Genomic DNA, 22,208 nt, shown 5'->3' with positions numbered 1-22,208 from the left:
ATAAGTATTATTACGGTATACCCTAGGTATAAATGCGGTATGTTTGTGAAATTTTATTACCGTATTAATACCGTAAATATATTGTGTTGATACCAAATTTATATAGGGACTGTACCGTATTTATACTGTGTTTATACCGTATTTACGCTCTTGCTATACCGTATTTGTACAATGATTATACTCCATTTATATGGTTTTTATGCTGTACTTAAACGTCGGTTATACCGTATTTATACGGTTGCTATACCTCATTTAAACAGTGGTTACACGGTATTCATATAATGCTCGCACCGTATTTAAACGGTATTTATGCGGTATAAATATGGTGGTTATGCCGCATTTATACAGTGATTATGCCGTCTCACTCTTACAGGCTGAAAAATACTTTTCATATCTTTCAGTTTTATTAACAAACAATCTTCAGATTCTATAACAGATACAATATGTTTTACTACTACTTGTATTCTTAAATGGCTCATCTCTTCACTATGTTCTGCTTTCAATTTGTCAATAAAAAAGTACAGCTGTAAAAATGAACTAGTTTATTTTTACTTTCACAAAAAAATTTTTTTCAAAAAAATTTCTCTCATTAACAAATAAAAACTCTTGAAACTAGTAAAAATTTTTCAATTTAAACATAAAAATATGTTTAGTTGAGGAAAAAAAATTTTGATTCAAGATTAAAATTTCAAGCTAATTATTTACTTGGTGCAAGAAAATTTTACTTTTCCGAATCGTTAAAACAAAATTTCTTGAATCAGGAATTGTTTTCTTGATTCGAGTTAACTGTTTTTTCTGTGTAGTAATGATTCGCAAGAACATCAGATAATTTTGAAATACATTTAGGATCAATATTAATAACTAGGATTATTTTATGATTAAAAATTTCATTCTTCAATTGAAACATGTCTAAACACTGCAGTGTTTATGTCGTATGGCTATTTTGACATAAAAGTCTTTTTTTAGCTCATAAAGTTCTTCATTTGTACATTATAAAAACCTTCACGCGTCTTTTAAATTTTAGTTTCTCTACACAGAAAATACAGTTAACTTGAACTAAGAAAAATATTCTTGATACAAGAAAATTTTTTTTAACGATTCGGAAAATAAAATTTTTTTTACATCAAATAAATAATTATTTTGAAATCTTTACTTTGAATCAAAATTTTTTTTCCTCAAGTTAACATATTTTTATGCTTTAGTCGAAAAATTTTTAATTGTTTTAAAAGTTTTTATTTCTTAAAATAAGAGATATTTTATTGAAGAAAGCCGTGCCAGGTTATTGTAGCAATATTGCATTTTTTTGTTTGAAAAAAATAAAATTTCTTGGAATAATTACTATTTGTTTAACAAAAGAATTTTCGTATGCTCCAACCAAAAAAAAAAAAGTTACTCAAACCGAGAGAAAAATTTCTTGGGAGAAAAGATATATATGGAAGAGAGGGAAGTCACTGGTGCTAGGCAGCAGCAGCGAGAATAGTTCGGTGCGCGCCACTAGGTAGCGCCTACGATTTGTAGTGTCCCTGGTAAGAAACTTATTTCAGAAGTCTTATATTCCGAAATTGTGACCATTCTGGCGCGGGTACTCCTTCGTTATTTGATAGAGTGATAAGTACAATATCGGTCATTAATTCTTGCGCGGTAGCATAACATCGGGAAAAAAAAAACTTCTCTAAAGGAAAATATGTATCACTTTTTTATACAAATATTATCTATAAAAAAAAAAAATTGTAAAAAAAAAATACAATATTTAAAAATATATCTATATTAATTAAATGTAAAATTATAAATATGTATTGTAAAATAAGTGAATAAAAAAAAGTCCCTATAAAAAAAATCTCTAGATTTATAAATCACTAAAAAAAAATTACAATAAAAAAAAAAATTCCTACAAAGAAACATTTGCATATCTAAACATCTACTTAAAAAAAATATATAAAAATGAAAATCTCTACAAATAAAATATCTATAAAAAATCGGCTGTTTTGGAAAATCTCTATAAATCATCACATGTACAAATAAATATCTGAATAAAGTATAACTTCGAGAACTGGAAGCATTGCCACCACGTGCTCATAATCATGAATAAGTTCGTGTTGTAATATATAAGTATAAATAATAATAATAACAAAAATTATGGTTATTATTATGTTATTAAGAAAAATATAATAAATAATTTTAAACTTATAATAAGTGACTTCGAAAAACGTGAAAGATTCAAATCTGATAACTCCAAAGCACTGAGCCTGTAATAATTCATATAATTTTAATTTTTTTAATTTTATTAGTTAAACTTTATTTGAGAATATCATAAAATTATTATTATTTATTTTATAATTGTTAATTTTGTTTGACTTTCAAGCCGTATGCCAGGATTCGATGAACGTCCAAAAATCACTTTTCTTTTTTAACTTCCCGCTAAGAGAATCGACGATTTTCGAAAGTCGAGTTTTCATCAGATGTCGACGTTTTGAGGTCCTAGGAAGCTATTCTAACTATTTTCAGAATGATGTCCGAGTGTATATATATATATATATATATACTAATACAAAAAATTAAAGGAGCAGAAAAATTTTATAAATTTTTTAGTGATTTTTGGAAGGCTGTAACTTGGTGAAAAAAAATCGTATCGAAAATTTAAAAAAAGGATTTTATAGCTTGAAACCTCTAGTTTAGGTGTATTTTTTCAAAATTTTTTAAAAGCTCCGATTATTGCGCAAACATGAGAAATACCGCGAGCCAAAAAATTTCTAAATTTTTTTTTTTTTTCGAAGAGCCCACGGACCGCGGAAAAATTCTTTCAACTAAACGAATGCATACATCGTTTAGCAAATTTATTCAGCTTCAATTTGGTTTTTTTTTTTAACCTCGTAGGACGATTTGTCGCAGAGATATCAGCCTTCAAATAGAAAGTGATCCTTTTGGCTTTGATCTTCGATATTTCAGGTACCAATGATCGCACAGAAAGTTGAAGGGCGGCGTTAAAAACTTGAATAAATTCCCTACAAGATCCTGTCATCATTTTTTAAAAAAAAAATTTTTTTTTATTTTTAACATCCATTAGAAGAAAGTACAAAAAAATGACTTTTTTTGGTTTTTTAGTAAATCAACCGCTACTCTGCATATATCGATAAAAAAAATAATGTTGCCAGGGACTTTTTTAGCTTAATGTACCCCCAAGACCCCTGTAAATTTTTGAATTGATCTATCGTACCGTTTTTTGGGAATCATCGATCAACGTTTAGCTAAACAATTAAAGGAGCAAGTTTTGTTCCTTTAATTGTGTAATCATAATCAATTGAAGGCTGATATCTCTGCGACAAATCGACCTACGAGGTTAAAAAAAAAACCAAATTGAAGCTGAATAAATTTGCTAAACGATGTATGCATTCGTTTAGTTGAAAGAATTTTTCCGCGGTCCGTGGGCTCTTCGAAAAAAAAAAAAAATTTAGAAATTTTTTGGCTCGCGGTATTTCTCATGTTTGCGCAATAATCGGAGCTTTTAAAAAATTTTGAAAAAATACACCTAAACTAGAGATTTCAAGCTATAAAATGCTTTTTTTAAATTTTCGATACGATTTTTTTTCACCAAGTTACAGCCTTCCAAAAATCACTAAAAAATTTATAAAATTTTTCTGCTCCTTTAATTTTTTGCATTAGTATATATATATATATATATATATACACTCGGACATCATTCTGAAAATAGTTAGAATAGCTTCCTAGGACCTCAAAACGTCAACATCTGATGAAAACTCGACTTTCGAAAATCGGGGTGAAAACAATAACTTCCCAATTTTTCGAAAATCGTCGATTCTCTTAGCGGGAAGTTAAAAAAGAAAAGTGATTTTTGGACGTTCATCGAATCCTGGCATACGGCTTGATAGTCAAACAAAATTAAAAATTATAAAATAAATAATAATAATTTTATGATATTCTCAAATAAAGTTTAACTAATAAAATTAAAAAAATTAAAATTATATGAATTATTACAGGCTCAGTGCTTTGGAGTTATCAGATTTGAATCTTTCACGTTTTTCGAAGTCACTTATTATAAGTTTAAAATTATTTATTATATTTTTCTTAATAACATAATAATAACCATAATTTTTATTATTATTATTATTTATACTTATATATTACAACACGAACTTATTCATGATTATGAGCACGTGGTGGCAATGCTTCCAGTTCTCGAGGTTATACTTTATTCAGATATTTATTTGTACATGTGATGATTTATAGAGATTTTCCAAAACAGCCGATTTTTTATAGATATTTTATTTGTAGAGATTTTCATTTTTATATATTTTTTTTAAGTAGATGTTTAGATATGCAAATGTTTCTTTGTAGGAATTTTTTTTTTTATTGTAATTTTTTTTTAGTGATTTATAAATCTAGAGATTTTTTTTATAGGGACTTTTTTTTATTCACTTATTTTACAATTCATATTTATAATTTTACATTTAATTAATATAGATATATTTTTAAATATTGTATTTTTTTTTTACAATTTTTTTTTTTTATAGATAATATTTGTATAAAAAAGTGATACATATTTTCCTTTAGAGAAGTTTTTTTTTTCCCGATGTTATGCTACCGCGCAAGAATTAATGACCGATATTGTACCTTGTTTGATGGTAATATAGTACAACCTATATTACATAATGACAAAAATATTTATTATCAATGTTTCCATAAATAATTTATCTCTGAATTTGAACTTGAGCTTTAACAAAAATATTTTAATCAAAAGTCTATAGAATCTCTACTATATGATTAAAAATATACGAGTGACATAATACATTGTAAAGCAATATAAATAATTATATAGAGCCATTTATCATTAATAATTATATATAGTTTTTTTTACCTTGTACTGGATAAATTCCGTATAAACACCTCATTAAATCAGTAGAATTGTTGTGTGAACTCGGTAGAAATGCCGTATAAATTCAGTAGAAATGCCGTATTATTGTGCTAACAATGTCATATTGTTACGGTAGAAATTTCGTATTAATATCATATACATGAAGTATTAATCTTATAGAAATGCCGTATTAATACAGTAGAAGTACCGTATTATTACGGTAGAAATAACGTATTAATACGGTAGAAATGCCGTATAAGCTTCGTATAAACGCAGTATAAGCTCTGTAGGAATACCGTAATTAAATTTCACAAACATACCGTATAAATACGGTAAAACTACTTGTTATCGACTACGTGTATGCTCTTTTAATACAGTGTTCAAACCGTATCATGAAAACCGCGAGGGATAGTAATAATAATAATCTTTCTTCCATATAGAAGAGGATACATCTTGCCTTTACTGCAAGGAGGGCTGCAAATCTAGAAAAATTACATATATTTTATTTAATAAGAAAAAGGGAGAAATAAGTCTTAACAATGTTGAATTAACTGTCTTCAAGGAATTTGTTTCGCTTGTGCAAGCAGCACTGCATGTAGTTAACAATATCCTTCAGAACTTCATTGCTCTTTAGATCTAAAATAGAGACAACTCCGAGGTTTTGCTCTTTAAGAAAGAGAAACTAAGGGAGAAGAAAGCTGGATCGTTCCTTTTTATAAAAATCACATGAAAACAGCACGTGGTCAACTGTCTCGGGATCTATTTTGCAGACTCCTTGATGGGTACAAATAATAGTCATGTATTGGCTGGCCAGTCTCAACTGAGTGATAATGCGCTTATGAAGAGTTTAAAGAGTGTCGAGTGAGGTGATAGGCAGCACAGATGTGCGGAGGCATGGGAAAGTAAAAGATACGCGTTCTAGAGTTTTGATGCACATTGATGTCTTCTTGCCTCCGAGTGAATTTGAGATTATTTAATGCCGTGGACAGGTTTGCGCTCCATACTGACGCATTCCAGTTTCCTCAAAGGTAGGAAGCGTTCATTCTGGTAAGAATATTTTTTATTTGTGTTGCCCAGTTGTAGTTTGAATCACCTATCATCCCTCGTGGATCATCACATAGATCTACTTAACGTAAGAAGCAGGTTTTAGTCAGTCTATCATTCTTAGACTCCAATATATTTATCAAAAATTTCATAGACAGTTTGTATGCGGTAAGACAAAGTTTAGGAAGGCTGAGTTCTACTCGTAGTGCGTGGTTAGGTGTGCTTCTAGGTAAGCATAGTACTTTTCTGAAATGGAATGCTTGGACTGACTCAATCTTCTCAGTTATTTTATTATTTATCAATGATCAAAGGTTTTTTTTTTTTTTATTAAATGAATTATTTTTTATTTTTTATTTTAAATCTGTTTTTGTATAACTTATTCAATAATAACATACAAATCAATTTTTTATTTTCCCTAGTATAAATTTCATAAATAAGAACGTTTTATAAAATATTAATCAAGTACGCGAATAATAAATATAGTGAAACTTATTAGTGCAATATTTATGTATATTTTTAATGTTTTTGGGTTTTTAACTTGTAAATATGAATGGTAATACCTTGAAGTTTCTGACGATTGGTTACTACTAAGACTTTTTTTTCTAACTGATTCATTTTTTCGCTATTGGAATCAATTTCTAGTAACTTTTTTCAAGATGGTATTACAATGGCATTCGCGCTGCGCTACTTTTTGAACAATTTTGACAAAAAAAAAAAATTGATCGGATTTTTTCAGTAAAAAAAAAAAAAAAAGTAAAAATTTTTTCAGTATATTTATTTATATTTTCCTGACATTTCCAGGTTTTCTAAAAATGTGGCCACCATGCTAGATACTGTTTAGTGATATCTCATACTGGTAATAAGCAGTCTATAGCAAGGGTACATTGAGTTACACTCTGAAACTGCTATATTCAATATGAAATATTTGAACAGTTACTAACACTTTCAACAAGTTATTCAATAAGAATAGTACTCAAATAACGCATGCTTGAGCAAGATTCTGGTGCCAGTGCTTTGAGCAAAACCCCTAGTCACTAGTGTCTTTTCCTATACGTATGGGTCTTGCACACGATCATGTAACAAGAAATCGTCAACAAGACTTGTGCATGACTTGCTCAAGGCATTATACACAAAAATATTGAAGAAATCTTAGATACGGTGCAGTTTAAAAATTTCTCGCATATTTCTTGCACCAGTAATTTACGACAGATACTTACGCATGGCTTGCTCAAGATCTGTTCAAGGCTCAAGGTCAATGTTGAGCCTTGAGCAGATCTTGAGCAAGCCATGCGCAACTATTTTCAACTATAGTCTTCCTCCAGAATTGAGTTATAATCTGGCGCGAATTTCTTGTATAAGGCTTGCACTAGACTTGCTATTGAAATCTGGCCACAAGTATCTGCAGCAAGACACATAAGTAGGAAAAGATACTAACGTCTATCGCACTTGAGACCAGGCTTGCTCAAGCCTTGAACAAAATTATTATATAGGTAGATGTATATTAATTTTTGAATAGATGATAATAGTCTTGATAAAATACATACATGTAATTCTATTCATATTGTTGAATTTAATACATATTGCTTTTGAAACGGGCAGAGGCAGCCGAGCGGCTTCCGTGTGGCTCGGGCGATCACCAAAGTTAAGCAGCATCAAGCACGATCGCTACTTGGCTGGGTGACCGCTTAGCCACGCGTTGAGCTTGATCGGAGGTCTCTGACCGTTAGGCGCGGATAAGGATCTTGTGATCGGTAAAATGGGAATTTTATCGGTCACTAGAGCCTCACCCAAACCGAACTGTACTGTCAATAGTTTTCTCTGTGGTTTCCCTTGCCGCTATACTCCCACAGCCAAGGTGGGGGAGGGGGGGGGGGGTGGATCACCGTAATGATGCAGTACAGTACAAGCATAAGTCGGGCCACAGCCGCACAATGTAGGTAGAAAAAAGTAAGCAGTTGCGATATAAAGGCAAAAAGTGTAAAGGCCGTTAATGCGGCTATATACACTGGAACAATAAAAAAAAAATACATATTGATTTTGACCAACTTGGCATTAAATAAAATTTATATACATCAAAATTATGGTCGCTAAATAAAATTATAAATTTATTGATAAACTTATTTGGTTGCTGCAGAATTCATTCAAATCAATTAATTTATTTGAAAAATATCTTTAGACAAAATTAATAAAAAAAAAAATTTATGATCTTTTAAACGAATTGACCTGTTTAGATTTCTAAATTAATTGGTTAATCAGTTTTTAAATTATTAAAAAAAAATTTTTTTTACAAATGAATTGTTGTATTTGCTTTTATTTTTATTTACATTCGGGAAGTTATCACTGATTTAATTGATTGATCTAAAAGTCAAACAGCTTTTAGCTTTAATGAACCCTGTCAATCAGGCGAGAATAACCAAAATTGGTGTAAAAATATTGTGAAATACATATATAACTTTTTTGATACATACATACATACACCCATACATACGTACTTACTTACATACTAACAGAAATACATACGCACTGAAGCAATTATATCAGTTTCTTTAGAATTCTAAAATTTTATGTACTTGAAGATCGGAACGTTTTTCGTGCAACGAAAATTAAAAAAATTTATGCTTAATTAATTTGACTGCTCAAGGGTGATTTAAGATGAGCCTGAAGTTAGCAGACAAAAGAAAAATAGAATATTTGACAGCGGATATCTTTTAAACAATTTGAATTATAAACAATTAAATGAATGGAATAGAATTCTATTGAAATAAACTAGATATGCTAGCAATTTTTTTTTTTTTAGCTCACTGTTTTGGATTTATTCAAAAACAAAATTTTTAGCAAGCTAACCTGACATTTCAAATGATCGGAATAACTTCATATTGTATTACTTTCTTGATGGCACTATTATCTAAGGGCGCCTTCGTTTTTTTTTTTCTGAAAATCGAAAAAAAACTTTAGCACGTCATAATTTTTGAACAAATCGTTGAAACAAAAAAAAAAAATCACCTCTTCGTTTTTTTATTATCTAGAGGTGCAATTTTTTTATTTTCGAAAATTGCTGTCATATTTTGAAAAAATGATAAAAACAAATTTTTTGAATTTTTTAACTAAGCATATGAGTGAGAAAAATTATTTTAAAGATTGAACTAAACATGCCGTCTTTTTCTCTTTCCAAGAGCTACGTATGCATGATTTCATTTTTTTTCTATTCTAAAATTAAATGGTCAATATGCTCAGTCAATCAAAATTTTAAGTTTTTTGAATTTTATACCTCGTTAATGGCGTTTTTTTTACCAAAATAAGCCTAAAATACATTTTTGTAGGGAATTTTATGTTCTACAAAAAAGGTCTCTTATGATTTTTTGATAAATCCATCTGTTCAAAAGTTATGGAAGCTTGAAGTCAAATTTATAGGAAATTTCGAGATCTTTTTACTTTTCCAGCGAAACTACCGAACTTATCATAAAATGCCATGGAATTTTTTGTAGACTCTAGACTTCTCTTGGAAAGAGAAAAAGACGGCATGTTTAGTTCAATCTTTAAAATAATTTTTCTCACTCATATGCTTAGTTAAAAAATTCGAAAAATTTGTTTTTATCATTTTTTCAAAATATGACAGCAATTTTCGAAAATAAAAAAATTGCACCTCTAAATAATGAAAAAACGAAGAGGTGATTTTTTTTTTGTTTCAACGATTTGTTCAAAAATTATGACGTGCTAAAGTTTTTTTTCGATTTTCAAAAAAAAAAAAAAAACGAAGGCGCCCTTAGATAATAGTGCCATCAAGAAAGTAATACAATATGAAGTTATTCCGATCATTTGAAATGTCAGGTTAGCTTGCTAAAAATTTTGTTTTTGAATAAATCCAAAACAGTGAGCTAAAAAAAAAAAAAAAATTGCTAGCATATCTAGTTTATTTCAATAGAATTCTATTCCATTCATTTAATTGTTTATAATTCAAATTGTTTAAAAGATATCCGCTGTCAAATATTTTATTTTTCTTTTGTCTGCTAACTTCAGGCTCATGATTTAAGGGGTAGTTTTGGAGTTTGGGGGTGACCTGTAATTTTCGGCTGACATCCTAGCACCGATGCGAAACATTTCAGAAATCTAGATCCAGTAGATTTTTACTTTTCATTCTGTTTTTTTTTTTTATTTTCGCTCCGTGCAAAACGTTCCGATCTTCAGGTACATGAAATTTTCACAGAAGAAAGTTAATGGTCACTGACTAGATTGTAGATTTATCGAGTACTTAGGTCACAGAAAAATTATCTGATTTTACAAATTTGTTTTTAAATCAAGTGTTTAATGTGTTTGTTGCATGATCCAAGGTATATATTCAGATATTCTTGTATATATTCCCGGAAGTCGTGGTCTAGCGCAACCGACTCCTGAAGAAACAACCCCTACGACAATTGTTCCCTCTTTTAAAAAATTTTTGACCATTAATGGGCCGCCGCTGTCAGCCTGAAACAAAGGAAACTAAATATAGAGATAGAACTCAAGTTTAATGAATATGCTAATTAAAGAAATGTATTCTTTTGTATATATTTTCCTTTAGTTTTCAATTAAATTACTTACCCAACAAGCGTCTCGGCCACCAGATTCATATCCCGCACACATTTGTTGAGATTCTACGCGTGTTTTTTTTCCCTCTTCTTTATACCATTCTTTGCAGATTTCATTATTTACAACATTGACTCCAACTTTCTGTAAGACATCGGTTCGCTTATCTTTAATAAAAATAAATTATTTTAATCCTACTTCTATTATTTCTCGAAACAAATAAATGATAAATAAGGAGATATTTATATATACATTTTGATCTATCTTCGCCGAGCCATCCCCATCCAGCAGCAATAGCTGGTTCATTTTCATACAATCTATAACCAGGTTCTCCTTGAGCTGTTGGAAAACACGCTGGTTGTACACTTGCTGACCAAGTTATTGGCGATTCTAATTCAAGAATAGCGATATCGTTCACATATTGTCCACACGTGTGTTCTGGATGTACTATTACTCTTCGTACATTTTCTACTATAGCAGCAGGAACCTCAGGTTCTCGTAAATTGTACTCCCCTAGTGTGACTCGAAATTGTCTCGCAGGAATTGAATCGGTACCACTGAAATAAAGTTTTAAAATATCAAAGTTCAATCAATTTGTTAAGTTAAATTCTTTATTTTTTAATTTTTTTCTTTAAAAAGTTAGTTTGTGGTAAAAAGACGATTCTTACCAAGTTTAAATCAAAAGATTTAACTTCAAGATGCCGATCAATAATTCTGAAAATCTTAAAAATATGAAAATAAATCGAGTATCTTTTTTTTTGGAAAATTTTTTATTAGCTACAGCAAATGTTGCTACATGAAAAATAAATGATCTGAAAATTTAACTTTGAAATACAAACTTTATGAGGATGCGCAAGAATCACGAAATTTTTTGAATTTTTTATTTTTTTGAGCGGCCTTTAAAAATTCATGTTTTGTGGTAAAATTGTCAGGGTATTAATTATTTTATGGGTATTAACATTTGCGGTAACAAAAAAAAAAAAAAAAGGGAAGAAAACACTCTTTTTAACTTCCCGCTAAATTGCAAATTTTCAAAAAAAGAGAAGTTATTGGTTTCGGTTCCATTTTCGAAAATCGAGTTTTCATCAGATGTCGACGTTTTGAGGTCCTAGCATGCTATTCTGACTATTCCCGGATGGACGTCCGTGTGTATGTGTGTGTGTGTGCGTGTCAACTTTTTTTGTCCGACGATATCTTTGGAACGAATCAACCGATTTGAACGTACTTGGTAGCAATCGACAGGGCTCACCAAAACTTTAAATTGATTAGATTTTGGAGTAGATCGGTCATGTAGTTTACGAGTTATACGAAGAATAAAAATTAAAAATTTTTTTTTTTTTTCGTTTTTTGCGTATAACTTATAAACCACTTGCCCAATTCGCCTCAAAATGTAATCAGTTTTGTCTTGTTGAGCCCTTTCAATTACCACCAAGAACGTTCAAAACGGTTTATTCGTTCCAAAGATATCGTCGGACAAAAATTATAATTTTTCAGTGAATATATGTTTTACCGGCCTAATAAATTTTTGAGCTCTTCGAGCTCAAAAATTTACAAGTAATAATGTCTACGAGTTCCCTGAGCTCGAAAACAGCGGGAAGTTTTGGGGCTGGCTCGCAGAGTCAGGCGGTTTTCAGATTTTTTTTTTTTATTTTTAAGATTCAAAATTCTTGAGCGGCATTTTAAAGTTGAATTTTTTAAAGCAAACTTGGTGAGAATATTTTTTTTATCATAGATAAATTTTTTGAAGGGTAAGAGCAAAAAAAAATCAAAATTTTTTCGAGCCACCCTGATAAATATATATATAAAGTTGAAAAATAGATTTATCTAGGCACGTCAAGAAGATGAAGCCAACAAACTAAGTGGTATTCCTGTAGGCGTCGTAAAAACTCGTTGTCTGACACGTTAAAACTGGATAAAACTGTCATGTTATCGTTGACCCGGAAGAGAACAAAAACAAATTAATAGTTGGATCGAGATATAAGTTGAGAAAAAGTATAAGAATGAAAAAAAAAAGCTTGTAAAAGTTAGCAGGGAGAGGGAGGGAATTAGACAGAGACAGAGAGAAAGAGGGAGAGATTGGAATTTGGATGACCTTTTGATGCTATATCATGTTTTAACGTGGTCGTAGGTGCAACTACCGAGTGGTCTGTAATCCACACGCAATCATGGTTTGTAGAGTCGTAGTGGGAGTCGGATTCACGCGCTTTAACTCGTTATCCACAACCCAGTAGGGGGTAGAAAGTTGACCTACGGTTGTGTGCGTTGAGCTCCAGACTTTTAATTGTCCGCCATCCCTTTCCTCACAATGTTTCCACGCAACTCAGTCTTGCGATTAAACCCGTACATCTTCTCTTTGTTTTAATAATAATATAAACCGTATAATTGTTGATAAGTATTACATTTTTTGTTTAATTTTTTTTAGTTGTCATTTTTAATAAATTAACTTACGAGCAAAGACAATGAGCAGCAGTAAGAATAAACTTGGAGTTAATTATCGATCCTCCACAGTAGTGGCCCCCTTTTCTTGTAATGCTCACTAGCCAAGGAAATTCACGTGGAAGTGCATTTTGACCTCCCACGACTTTTGGCATCCGTGAAATTGGTAATGCTACCCCACATGGTACATCAGCGACTGCAACATGTAGTAAATAATAAATAAATACGTAACAAGTTAAGCTGTAAATTTATTTTTTATTTTATATCTAAGTAGTTGTAAGAAACAAAACTCATAGATTTTCAATAAAATATTGGCCAACATCAAAGTACGTGCATTAAATTCTTTATAAAAAATAAAATAAAGCTTTTCATAAAGAATTTAAAAAAGAAATAACTATAAAAAATACGTCTGTAGTTATTCAATAAATGATTTTTTTTTTTTTTTCATCGGTTACATTCTATTCTAGTATAATTGAAGATGGTAAGGCTAGAGATTTGAAGATAGATAATTAATTGTTTGATCAAATCTGTCTTGCAAATGAAATTCTCGCACTAAAGCGAACAGATACGACGGATCTGTCACCACAATTTCGAGGTCTGGCATTTCCCCTCTCTCTGCCGTCTCGTTTCACGCCTCGACTGATTAATTGGAAAGCTGCGTTTCACCCCGTCCCGGTGGATCCGTTTGTCCATAGAATTCGAAGTCACCTCTATTCGGAAACGCGTAATAGATATGTCAAAGCCAGGCGGAACATGGTCATGATAATACGCCAATGCTTTGCCGGGCATGAATCGGAAGCGCGCGAGCGTTATCCCAACCTTTGAAAAATATCCTCTTTAGCTCATACATGTACTCTTTGACCTCGCGATATTGTTATTCCCTGAAATTTCGATGTAATCGAATATTCTTGATTGAAAAATAACTTATATTTATATGCTGTTGAGTAGTGGCAAAATTTATTTTTAAAATCATCATTTATAAATTAGTAATAAAATTTAACTATGATTGATTGATTTTTTTTTTAATGAAAAATTGACAGTTAGATGTTGTATATCCAAGTGTCAGAAAGCGGAAGCGATATGTTTTTTTTTTAATCCGCTCGATGTGTTTTACATACACAACAGACTACTGATGCACTTGGCGATTGGCACCCCACAATAATTGTATTTATCGCTCGAGAGACACCCATCGACCTGCCATACATACCGAGTACTACTGTACTGCATTTTCCGCTGACGCTGTCAGAGTTAAATAAAATTATAGCCAATGCATGCGGTTAGTTTGAATTGTAAATTCTGTCATAGACGGATGGTCGTTGTACTGGCGTATCCACAAAATTTCTATCTTCATCAGTATATAACTTATTTGCATTTATAAAAATTAATTTTGTTTAATTACATTAGACAAAATACTTGGAAAACTATATCGTAAGAATTTAATTGCAATCATTGTTATCGCGGTATAGTGACTATTGACTTTTTAGTTTATGAAAATGTATATCATGAATATGGACTGTATCTTATTAGCATAAAATATTAAATAAGAATATCAATAATATAAACTTCACAATTTAAAGTAAATTTTTTAATATCTATCATAGATACATACTAGGGTGACCCAAAAAATCCGACCTTTTTTTTTGTTTTCGAGTCTCATATGAAACTTTTGTGATTTAACATATTTTAAGAACCCTCTCCTTTAGCCCGAAATTTAAATAATTAAACGTCGCTTAAGAATTTTAAATGTTTCCGAGTGTTGTCTTTTCGACGTTTTCGAGCGACCTTTGAATATTAATATTAAAGCATATCAATTTTTTTACCATCAATGTATATCATAACGAATTAAAATAGAACCCGAAACACAGAAAAAATGAGCTATTTACATATTTTTTTATTTAATTTCCAGGTTTTTTTTGTTATTCAAATCTTAGCCCATTTTAGTGTTTAAGTCTGTCTAGTATATTTTAGATTATGCAAAAGTTGTATTTCAATGAAATATTATAATAATTGAGTTACAAAAAAATACAAACATTAATTCAAAGTATTAGTTCACTATTATGAGTTAATATTCAAAATTCTTGAGCGGTCCTTAAAAATCTATATTTTAAGAGAAAATTTTCAGAATGACATTGATTTTACAGATAAAAAACGATTTCTGCCACGGAAAAAAAAAGAATTGGAATTTCAATCATTTTTGGAATTTCCGAATTTCTCGAGCGACCCCTTAAAAATTTTTTATCGAGCTCATTTTTGGAAGCGGTTCTTAAAACATGTGAGACCAAAAAATTTTCTTATGAAACTCGAAAACAAAAAAAAGTCGGGTTGTTTCACCCTAGTACATAGTGTAAAGAATCGGAAGTGAATTAAGAGTGAATACGGATTTTATTTCAATTCGAACTCACTCCGTCACTCAGGGTCCCGAAGTTTGAAAAAAATATTACTCCGCATACGGGAACCTCCCTATGGAGTTGATTTTATCAAAGCCGTTTCATGAGGGATACCGACATGACATAATAAACGTTCACGCTGAATTTTAACCCCGTGTGACGTTTGCTACGTAAATATTAAAATCATTGGGTGTTTGATGTCGCAACACTGAGATCTCTAACGAAAAACAACCCTGGGACCCAGATCTCTCGGATGTCCCACTTATGGTGAAAGCATTAGAGAGATCTGGTGGCGTCACGAAGTGAATGTCCAAGGGTAACCTACCCCATTTGGTACCATACATTCACTTTACCTTCTAAAACATCCCTTCCAGAGACTCAGGGTGCGCAGTAGACCCCTAAAATCTGTATATAAACCCCCGAGAATCTTCCCAAGACAGTCAGTCGCTCTCAATTGTAACCAAGTAAAGACTGAACTCAGTAGTGCAAGCAAGTCTGTTCTACGCTCGAATAATACCATCATCCAGGTCTAATTGGCACAGAGAAGTTGATTCACCAAGCGAATTGAGCCCCATGGTGGCAGCAGCAACGCTCAACTTGTGAGTGCCCTGCAATTGATTCGCTAATAAAAGAATTACGCTCAACTTGTGAGTACGTTCTTCGGTGATCAAAACACTGATCTGTACCCCATTTGGACTCTGTGGCGAATTAACGCTCCGTGTGAGTAGTATTTCCGCACACAACGCTCAACTTGTGAGTACGGTGCGGGAGTCGATTCGCTAAAAAGGAATTACGCTCAACTTGTGAGTACGTTCCGAATCTGATTCGAGTTGCGAATAGACTTGTTCATTGCAAGTGACTAGAAGATTCACGGGTCACACCCAAAAGGGGTAAGCAAACGCACTACTTAAAAACCTACCGCATTACTAACACTAGATTGTAACAGGAATTAATAAGCATTGTAAACACACTGGTAACAGAATATATTCTTCTCTTTCTCTAAAACAAGTTTCATCATTTCCACAAAACCTTTCACTTTCCCAAATCGTAGAGAATAAGACTTCTCGAGGTCTATCCGGCAGCCCACCTCTCTTTCATTCCTAATACCCTAATAGCCACGCAGGGTAAATAAATTGAGAACCCGATAGAATTCGCATCCGCTCGGCGAATTACTATAATACTAATCATAATAAGCGCGAGTTACGACACATGTATGCAACCACCCTCGATACTGATTACGTTGCTTTAATATATTTTTAACGTCTAAATTGACGCGTATTAATTAAACGGGAACAAGGTAGCCCGCTATTTTCTTTTATTGATTTCTTTATTGTGCATCGATAACCGCGAATTATCTAATTTAAGTATTAAAATACCCACCCCGGACGTGACACCCGTAACACATATATTCGAAAAACGGCAGCATATTAACGTTTGACGCCCATGCCACCCCCTTTAGGAGTAAATTTTATCAAAACCGTTTTATAAGGGATACCTACATGGCATAACAAACGTTCCTGCTGAATTTTAAGTCCATAAGCTTTATAGTTCCAGAGATACTAAATTTAATAGATTTACATTCTTACTTAATTACAAATAAATCAGAGTTGAGACTCTTATTTTGACTGTTTAATAAAATGTGATATACGATTCGATTGACAGAAACAATTGATAAATGAAACAAAATCTAATCTATAAAAAAAATTTTAAAAACAGTTGACACGCGTTATATAAAAACAATTGACGCTAACGAAATAAACACAATTGATGGCTGTAATTAATCTGTTTTTTTATTATACTTTTGGAATAATAATTTATATACCCGAATTCTGATTTCTAATTGATTTAAAAAGTAGCCTATATTTCAAGTGACAATGTCTTGTATATGTATAAAAAATTTCATCTCAATGAGATGAGTGGTCGATTAGTTACAGAGGTACAAACAGACAGACGAAAATTCCAAAAAGGATAGATATATAGTATGAGTGGGTCGTAAAAATGACATTTGACGCATAATTTGAAATAAAAACACCACGTACATCCAGAGACTATAGATTTATATATTAGTATAGATGTCGTAGACACATCAGGCAGGGCCAACCGTTGCCCAGATTTTTTTTTATTTATCTTTGGGTCTTTGTTAAGAAATCCTCAACAACTTTTAAATTTAATACATAAAAATGATTTTGATACTAGGGTAGGGAGGGGCTAATTGATCACTTTTTGGTTTGACCTTCCATAACTTTAAGACGATGCATCGGATTTAATCAATTCATGTGCTGTTAGGTTTGTAATTTAGCAATGATTAAGTTATCTTTGAATACTTATGTGATCACGAAAAAGTATTTTCATACGAGTATAGGGGAAAAATTCTGAATACTTGTTTTTTTTTTGACGCAAATAAAAAAAACCAAAGCGTTCTGTCAATGAGCCTGAGCACCGAATGGCAAGTGATAATCACGCAATGTGTTTTCCTCCCGCAACCCTTTCCTTTCACTATTTAAACTTTTCTTGTAAGTTGCTTAGTTTTCGAGATATTTCGATATTGCACAACTTGCCCCTATGATCAACTAGCCCCTCCCTACCCTATGTTAAATGTAGCACTTTCAAAAATTATTTATTTCACGGAAAAAAGAGCAGTTGAAAAATTTAACTCATATCTGAGTATTTATTACAGTTTCGTATAGTAGTAAAGCGCTGCGACTTTGAAACTGTAAAAATTACACTTTTATCCAGGCATAACAAATATTACAGTTTCACACTCGATATTGTCCAGTTCTCTATAGTAAACAGATTTTATAATTTTAAATTGTATTCGAAAAATTACAATCTCACACTGTAATTTTCTCTACAAATTCTTCAAATTTTATTTCCTGAGACAAAAAAATTTTATTATTACAGTTTCATATAGTAAAAAGTATTTTTTTTGCTTGAATTTATACTTCGAAATTGCTAAAATATGATATATAAGCTACAATCTTTACAGTTTCATTCGACAAAAGAGATTCTTTTTTTTTCGAAATTCGATATTTAAAATAATGATAACTATAGTTTAAGATTAAAAAATTTACAGTTTTATAAAGCAATATTTATTTTTTTCTCTTAAATCTATATAATTAAAATTTTTATATCTATAGAACAATAATTTTTGTTTTTTAGTTATTATCGGATTTAATTGTGTTAATAAATATTCATAACCTTCAATAGAAGTTGTGACAGAATCAGCTAATCCCATGTCTGGTTCATAAATATTGTCCGAATATGACGAAAAATATTAATAATGACTAAAAAAAAAACAAATTTTCCTTACTATAATTTTTTAGTTTCCTCTTACATTGAGCTTCTTCATCTATATATTAATCAGTAATATCAACTATTGTAGATGAATAGTACCACAAAACCACCAATTAAAAATCAATTTTAACGATATAAACTTTTATTTAATAATTCAAAAAATCACATAAAATTTATGACTTGACGCATTCACATCTAATAAAGAACTGTCTATAAAACAGAAGCACAAAGCACAAGTTCAAATTTGTTTGTAGCCGTTTGTTACTCGAGCTATGGGTAAGATGCCTCCCTGAAGCTATTCGACTTATGGTCACTGCCTTAGCGTGAGTGAGATACTAAAAAGCGAAATATTAAATATTGAAAAATAAAATTTTCAAACTGTAAAACTTACCGACTAAAATTTACAAGTTGCTATCCGAAACTGTAATTTTTATTTACAATATGTGAATACTCTCTTACAAATTAATTTAGTTAAAATTACATTTTCGATCGTTAATATTACTATTCCGTATAGTAGAGTTCTTCTTAAGATATAGAGTTTAAGAATTACAGTGTGAGCTGTGATTTTTATCAGATCATTTAACATTCTCGACAATTGATAACTCACAGTGTAATATTTATATTATGAATAAATAAGAGGAATGATTTCAGAAAGCAAAAAATACATCACCAATAAATCTTAATTTTTACAGTTTCACCTATCAATTATTAATTTTTAAATAAAGCAAGAATTCAAAATAAAAAGTAAATAATACTTTAAAGATTTATTTAACTAAAATTACATTTTAAACTGTAAAATTTACTGCTTCAAATTGTATTAATTTTATTACTATGACAAATTTCGAAAATTACAGTTTAAGTTTTAATGCTTAAAGATTTTTGCCCCGAAAGCCTATTTTTACTGTAGAAACTGTAATTTTTCAACTGCTCTTTTTTCCGTGTAGAGGAATAGTTATTACTTGCAATGAATTTCACTAATTCATTTTTAGAGAGTAAATTCTTGAAATTTATCAAATGAATTGTAACACATTTTTTAGATCAGAATAACTTTCACATTGTTGCAGAATTATTAAGTAGATGATGTTATCTGAACATGATGGGTTTTGTAAATTTATCACAACATAATAATCGATTTCATAATATATTGGAAAAAATGCTATCTGGCAGCCAGAATGGAAGGTAGATTTTTTGAAAATTTTCAGCACCTCCCTGACTGTTCGATAATTTCTCCGAAATTTTTTTCTTTAACTAAGCGAAATTTATTGCGTTATTAGAGGAAAAAATTACTTGGATCAAGAAATCATTTCTTTCGCGGAATACATCATTTTCTTTGTCTGAAATATAAATTCTTTAAACCAAGAAAAAACTTTCTTGGTCCAAAAAATGTTTTCTTGGCTGAAGATTGTTACGTTTTTAAGTCAAGAAAAAATGTCTTGAGTTGAAACAAAAAAGTTTTTGAACCATAACAAAGTAATTTTTTTAGCTCGATAAATTTATTTGCTCAATTAAAGATATTCACCTCTTGGCAGAAAAATTTTTTTGTTTGCGACAAAAAAAAAAATTTCTTGGCCCAAGAAAGTTTATTCTTGGTTTAAAAAATTATTTTTTTGTCATTTTTTTATTGAAATGTTTCAATTGTACAACTTTTTTTTTTGTTCAAATTTTGCGAACAATGCTGTGAAGCAAATAAATACTTTATCGGAAGCATTTATAAGGGATAGACAAGTTTCGCAATAAGTTAAATATTTAAAACAAATTGAGAAAATCAATTATCGATTAACGAAGGAATCGAACCCAGACTGATTCGGCGTCACGCGAGAGCTTTACCAACTAAGCCATTCCAGCCTTTGCTGTGCTACGTTTACTTTGCCCACATATACTGAGCCACATTGGCCTCATGGTCAGTCACATTTTTAAATCCTAAACACAGAATTTAGATTAAAAATATTATAGTCAATAATTTGGAAAAATGTTAGTTCCGACATATTAGCAAAATCCTGAACGAATCATATGAATCGTTCATAAATAGTTCTTTAATTAAGTGCATAACTTTCTTGAACTAAATATTTTTATTTCTTGGTTTAAGTAAGTAACATACTTAGGTTAAGAAAAATGTTTATTCTGCTAAGAAATGCTAGTTTTTAAAACTACTACCTTAAATCTACAAGAAAAAATAATTTCTAAATCAGTACGTAAGAAGAAAATGAAGTAAATTTTGTAAGGACAAAATAAGTTTAAAGGCAATAAGAATCTTGAGTCCTAAGTCAAAATGGGAAAAAAATCAAACGAGGAAATTAGACTGATCTGCGCTAAGAAAAAAATGAAGCGAAAATTGTAATGGTCGGATTGGAGGATAAATTCAGATAAAAATTTATAAACAAGAAGTTATTGAGATTAATTCTTGAAGTTTGAAGAAAAGAAGAATTTGAATTTAATGTTGAAGGAAAAAAACCATAAAAATTTTTTGACTCGGAGCGTTTGATACAACATTTTAATGTTTGTTTTGAATTATATGAAGTAATAAAATTCCTAATTATAAAAATAAATCAATTTACAAAAAAATACATAAAGAAAAAAAATTGTATAATACTTACGGTTATTATAATTTACTGCAAGAGTTTGTGCTATAATTCCGATTATAATCAATAATGTGCAAGCCATTTCTTCCCTTGGCTTAATTTAGTTACTTGTTGGTTGAGAAAAAAGTTGTCACATCTTCTTAACATTTACGAGTTCTTTATATGTTGCAAACGTTCCTATCTCCCACTCCTATTTTTAAATTATGAATGAAGGAGGGGCGGAGATGCTCTTGAATTAGTTGACTCATTGTATTTGTATTTATAACATTATTGCTGTCATCAGGGCTTTAGGTGAATGATAAGTGCGTGTATTTAAAAAAAAAAAAAACTAAGGTCTTGAATTTTAGATTACAATTACCGTGGCAATGTCCTTAGTATAACATTCATAGAGGCCAACGTACCGAATTTAATTTATTCCGAAAAAATTAGTATTAACATTCATAAATCTCAAGGTCTTTTTTTTTTATATTCTACTGTTATAGAAAGAATTTGAAATATTTTAAGTAATGTTTTCATAATTTCCGATAAATTAATTTTGAATACAGTTTACTTATGTATATATACAATAGATAACATGTATATATTTTTTTATCATTACTTATAATGATTAAAGAATAATTACAGTGATAACATGATCACATGTCTCATCATTTCCGTATTCTGAGTTACTGATTTTAGGTCATGCGGGTTTCACGGTTGAATTTTCACCACGGTCAGTTAAAGTCCTTTAAACAAAATGAAAATCGATTATTGTAAAGGTTATGTTGCTTCTCTTTTAACTTTTAATAAGATTTTTGTTTGAAATAATAAATTTTTTGTTTTTGTAGTCAAGTATATTTTGAGTTGTTAAAGAAGTAAAATTTTTAAAAATACTTGAATAAAACTCATTGAATTAGTAAAAATTCTATGAGCTCTAAAGCCTAGTAAGGCTGTTCCATTACCACAAAAACGATCAAAGTCGATTAATTCATTGAAGAGATTCTGCCGACGAAAGATTTAAAACTTAATTGTAATTCTTGTCTTTGTCGCACTATT

At 30.5% G+C, this 22,208-nt stretch overlaps 1 protein-coding gene across 1 annotated transcript; it reads right to left on the bottom strand.

Annotated features, from left to right (window-relative positions):
* Positions 1-8,228: 8,228 nt before the first annotated feature.
* On the bottom strand, positions 8,229-21,405 carry LOC130663724 (serine proteinase stubble-like). The gene is made up of 5 exons (XM_057463138.1): positions 21,189-21,405; positions 12,926-13,109; positions 10,730-11,034; positions 10,493-10,644; positions 8,229-10,378 (listed from the first exon to the last, which is right to left on the bottom strand). Exons 1-5 carry the CDS (start codon positions 21,253-21,255, stop codon positions 10,217-10,219), a joined length of 870 nt encoding a protein of 289 aa, XP_057319121.1. The 5' UTR covers positions 21,256-21,405; the 3' UTR covers positions 8,229-10,216.
* Positions 21,406-22,208: the final 803 nt, after the last annotated feature.

Source organism: Microplitis mediator, chromosome 2 (genome assembly GCF_029852145.1).
Source record: "Microplitis mediator isolate UGA2020A chromosome 2, iyMicMedi2.1, whole genome shotgun sequence".
Classification (NCBI taxonomy): Eukaryota; Metazoa; Arthropoda; class Insecta; order Hymenoptera; family Braconidae; genus Microplitis; species Microplitis mediator.
Note: the sequence above shows the minus strand (reverse complement) of the source record. Positions and strands in the feature narration are given on the sequence as shown.

Excerpts from the sequence above, each read along its gene's own strand:
- LOC130663724 (XM_057463138.1), bottom strand. The coding sequence starts at position 21,255 with ATGGCTTGCACATTATTGATTATAATCGGAATTATAGCACAAACTCTT. Across the intron at positions 11,035-12,925 it reads GCTGCTCATTGTCTTTGCTC|TGGTACCGATTCAATTCCTG; the intron begins GTAAGTTAATTT and ends ACTTTATTTCAG. Across the intron at positions 10,379-10,492 it reads GTGGCCGAGACGCTTGTTGG|GCTGACAGCGGCGGCCCATT; the intron begins GTAAGTAATTTA and ends CCTTTGTTTCAG.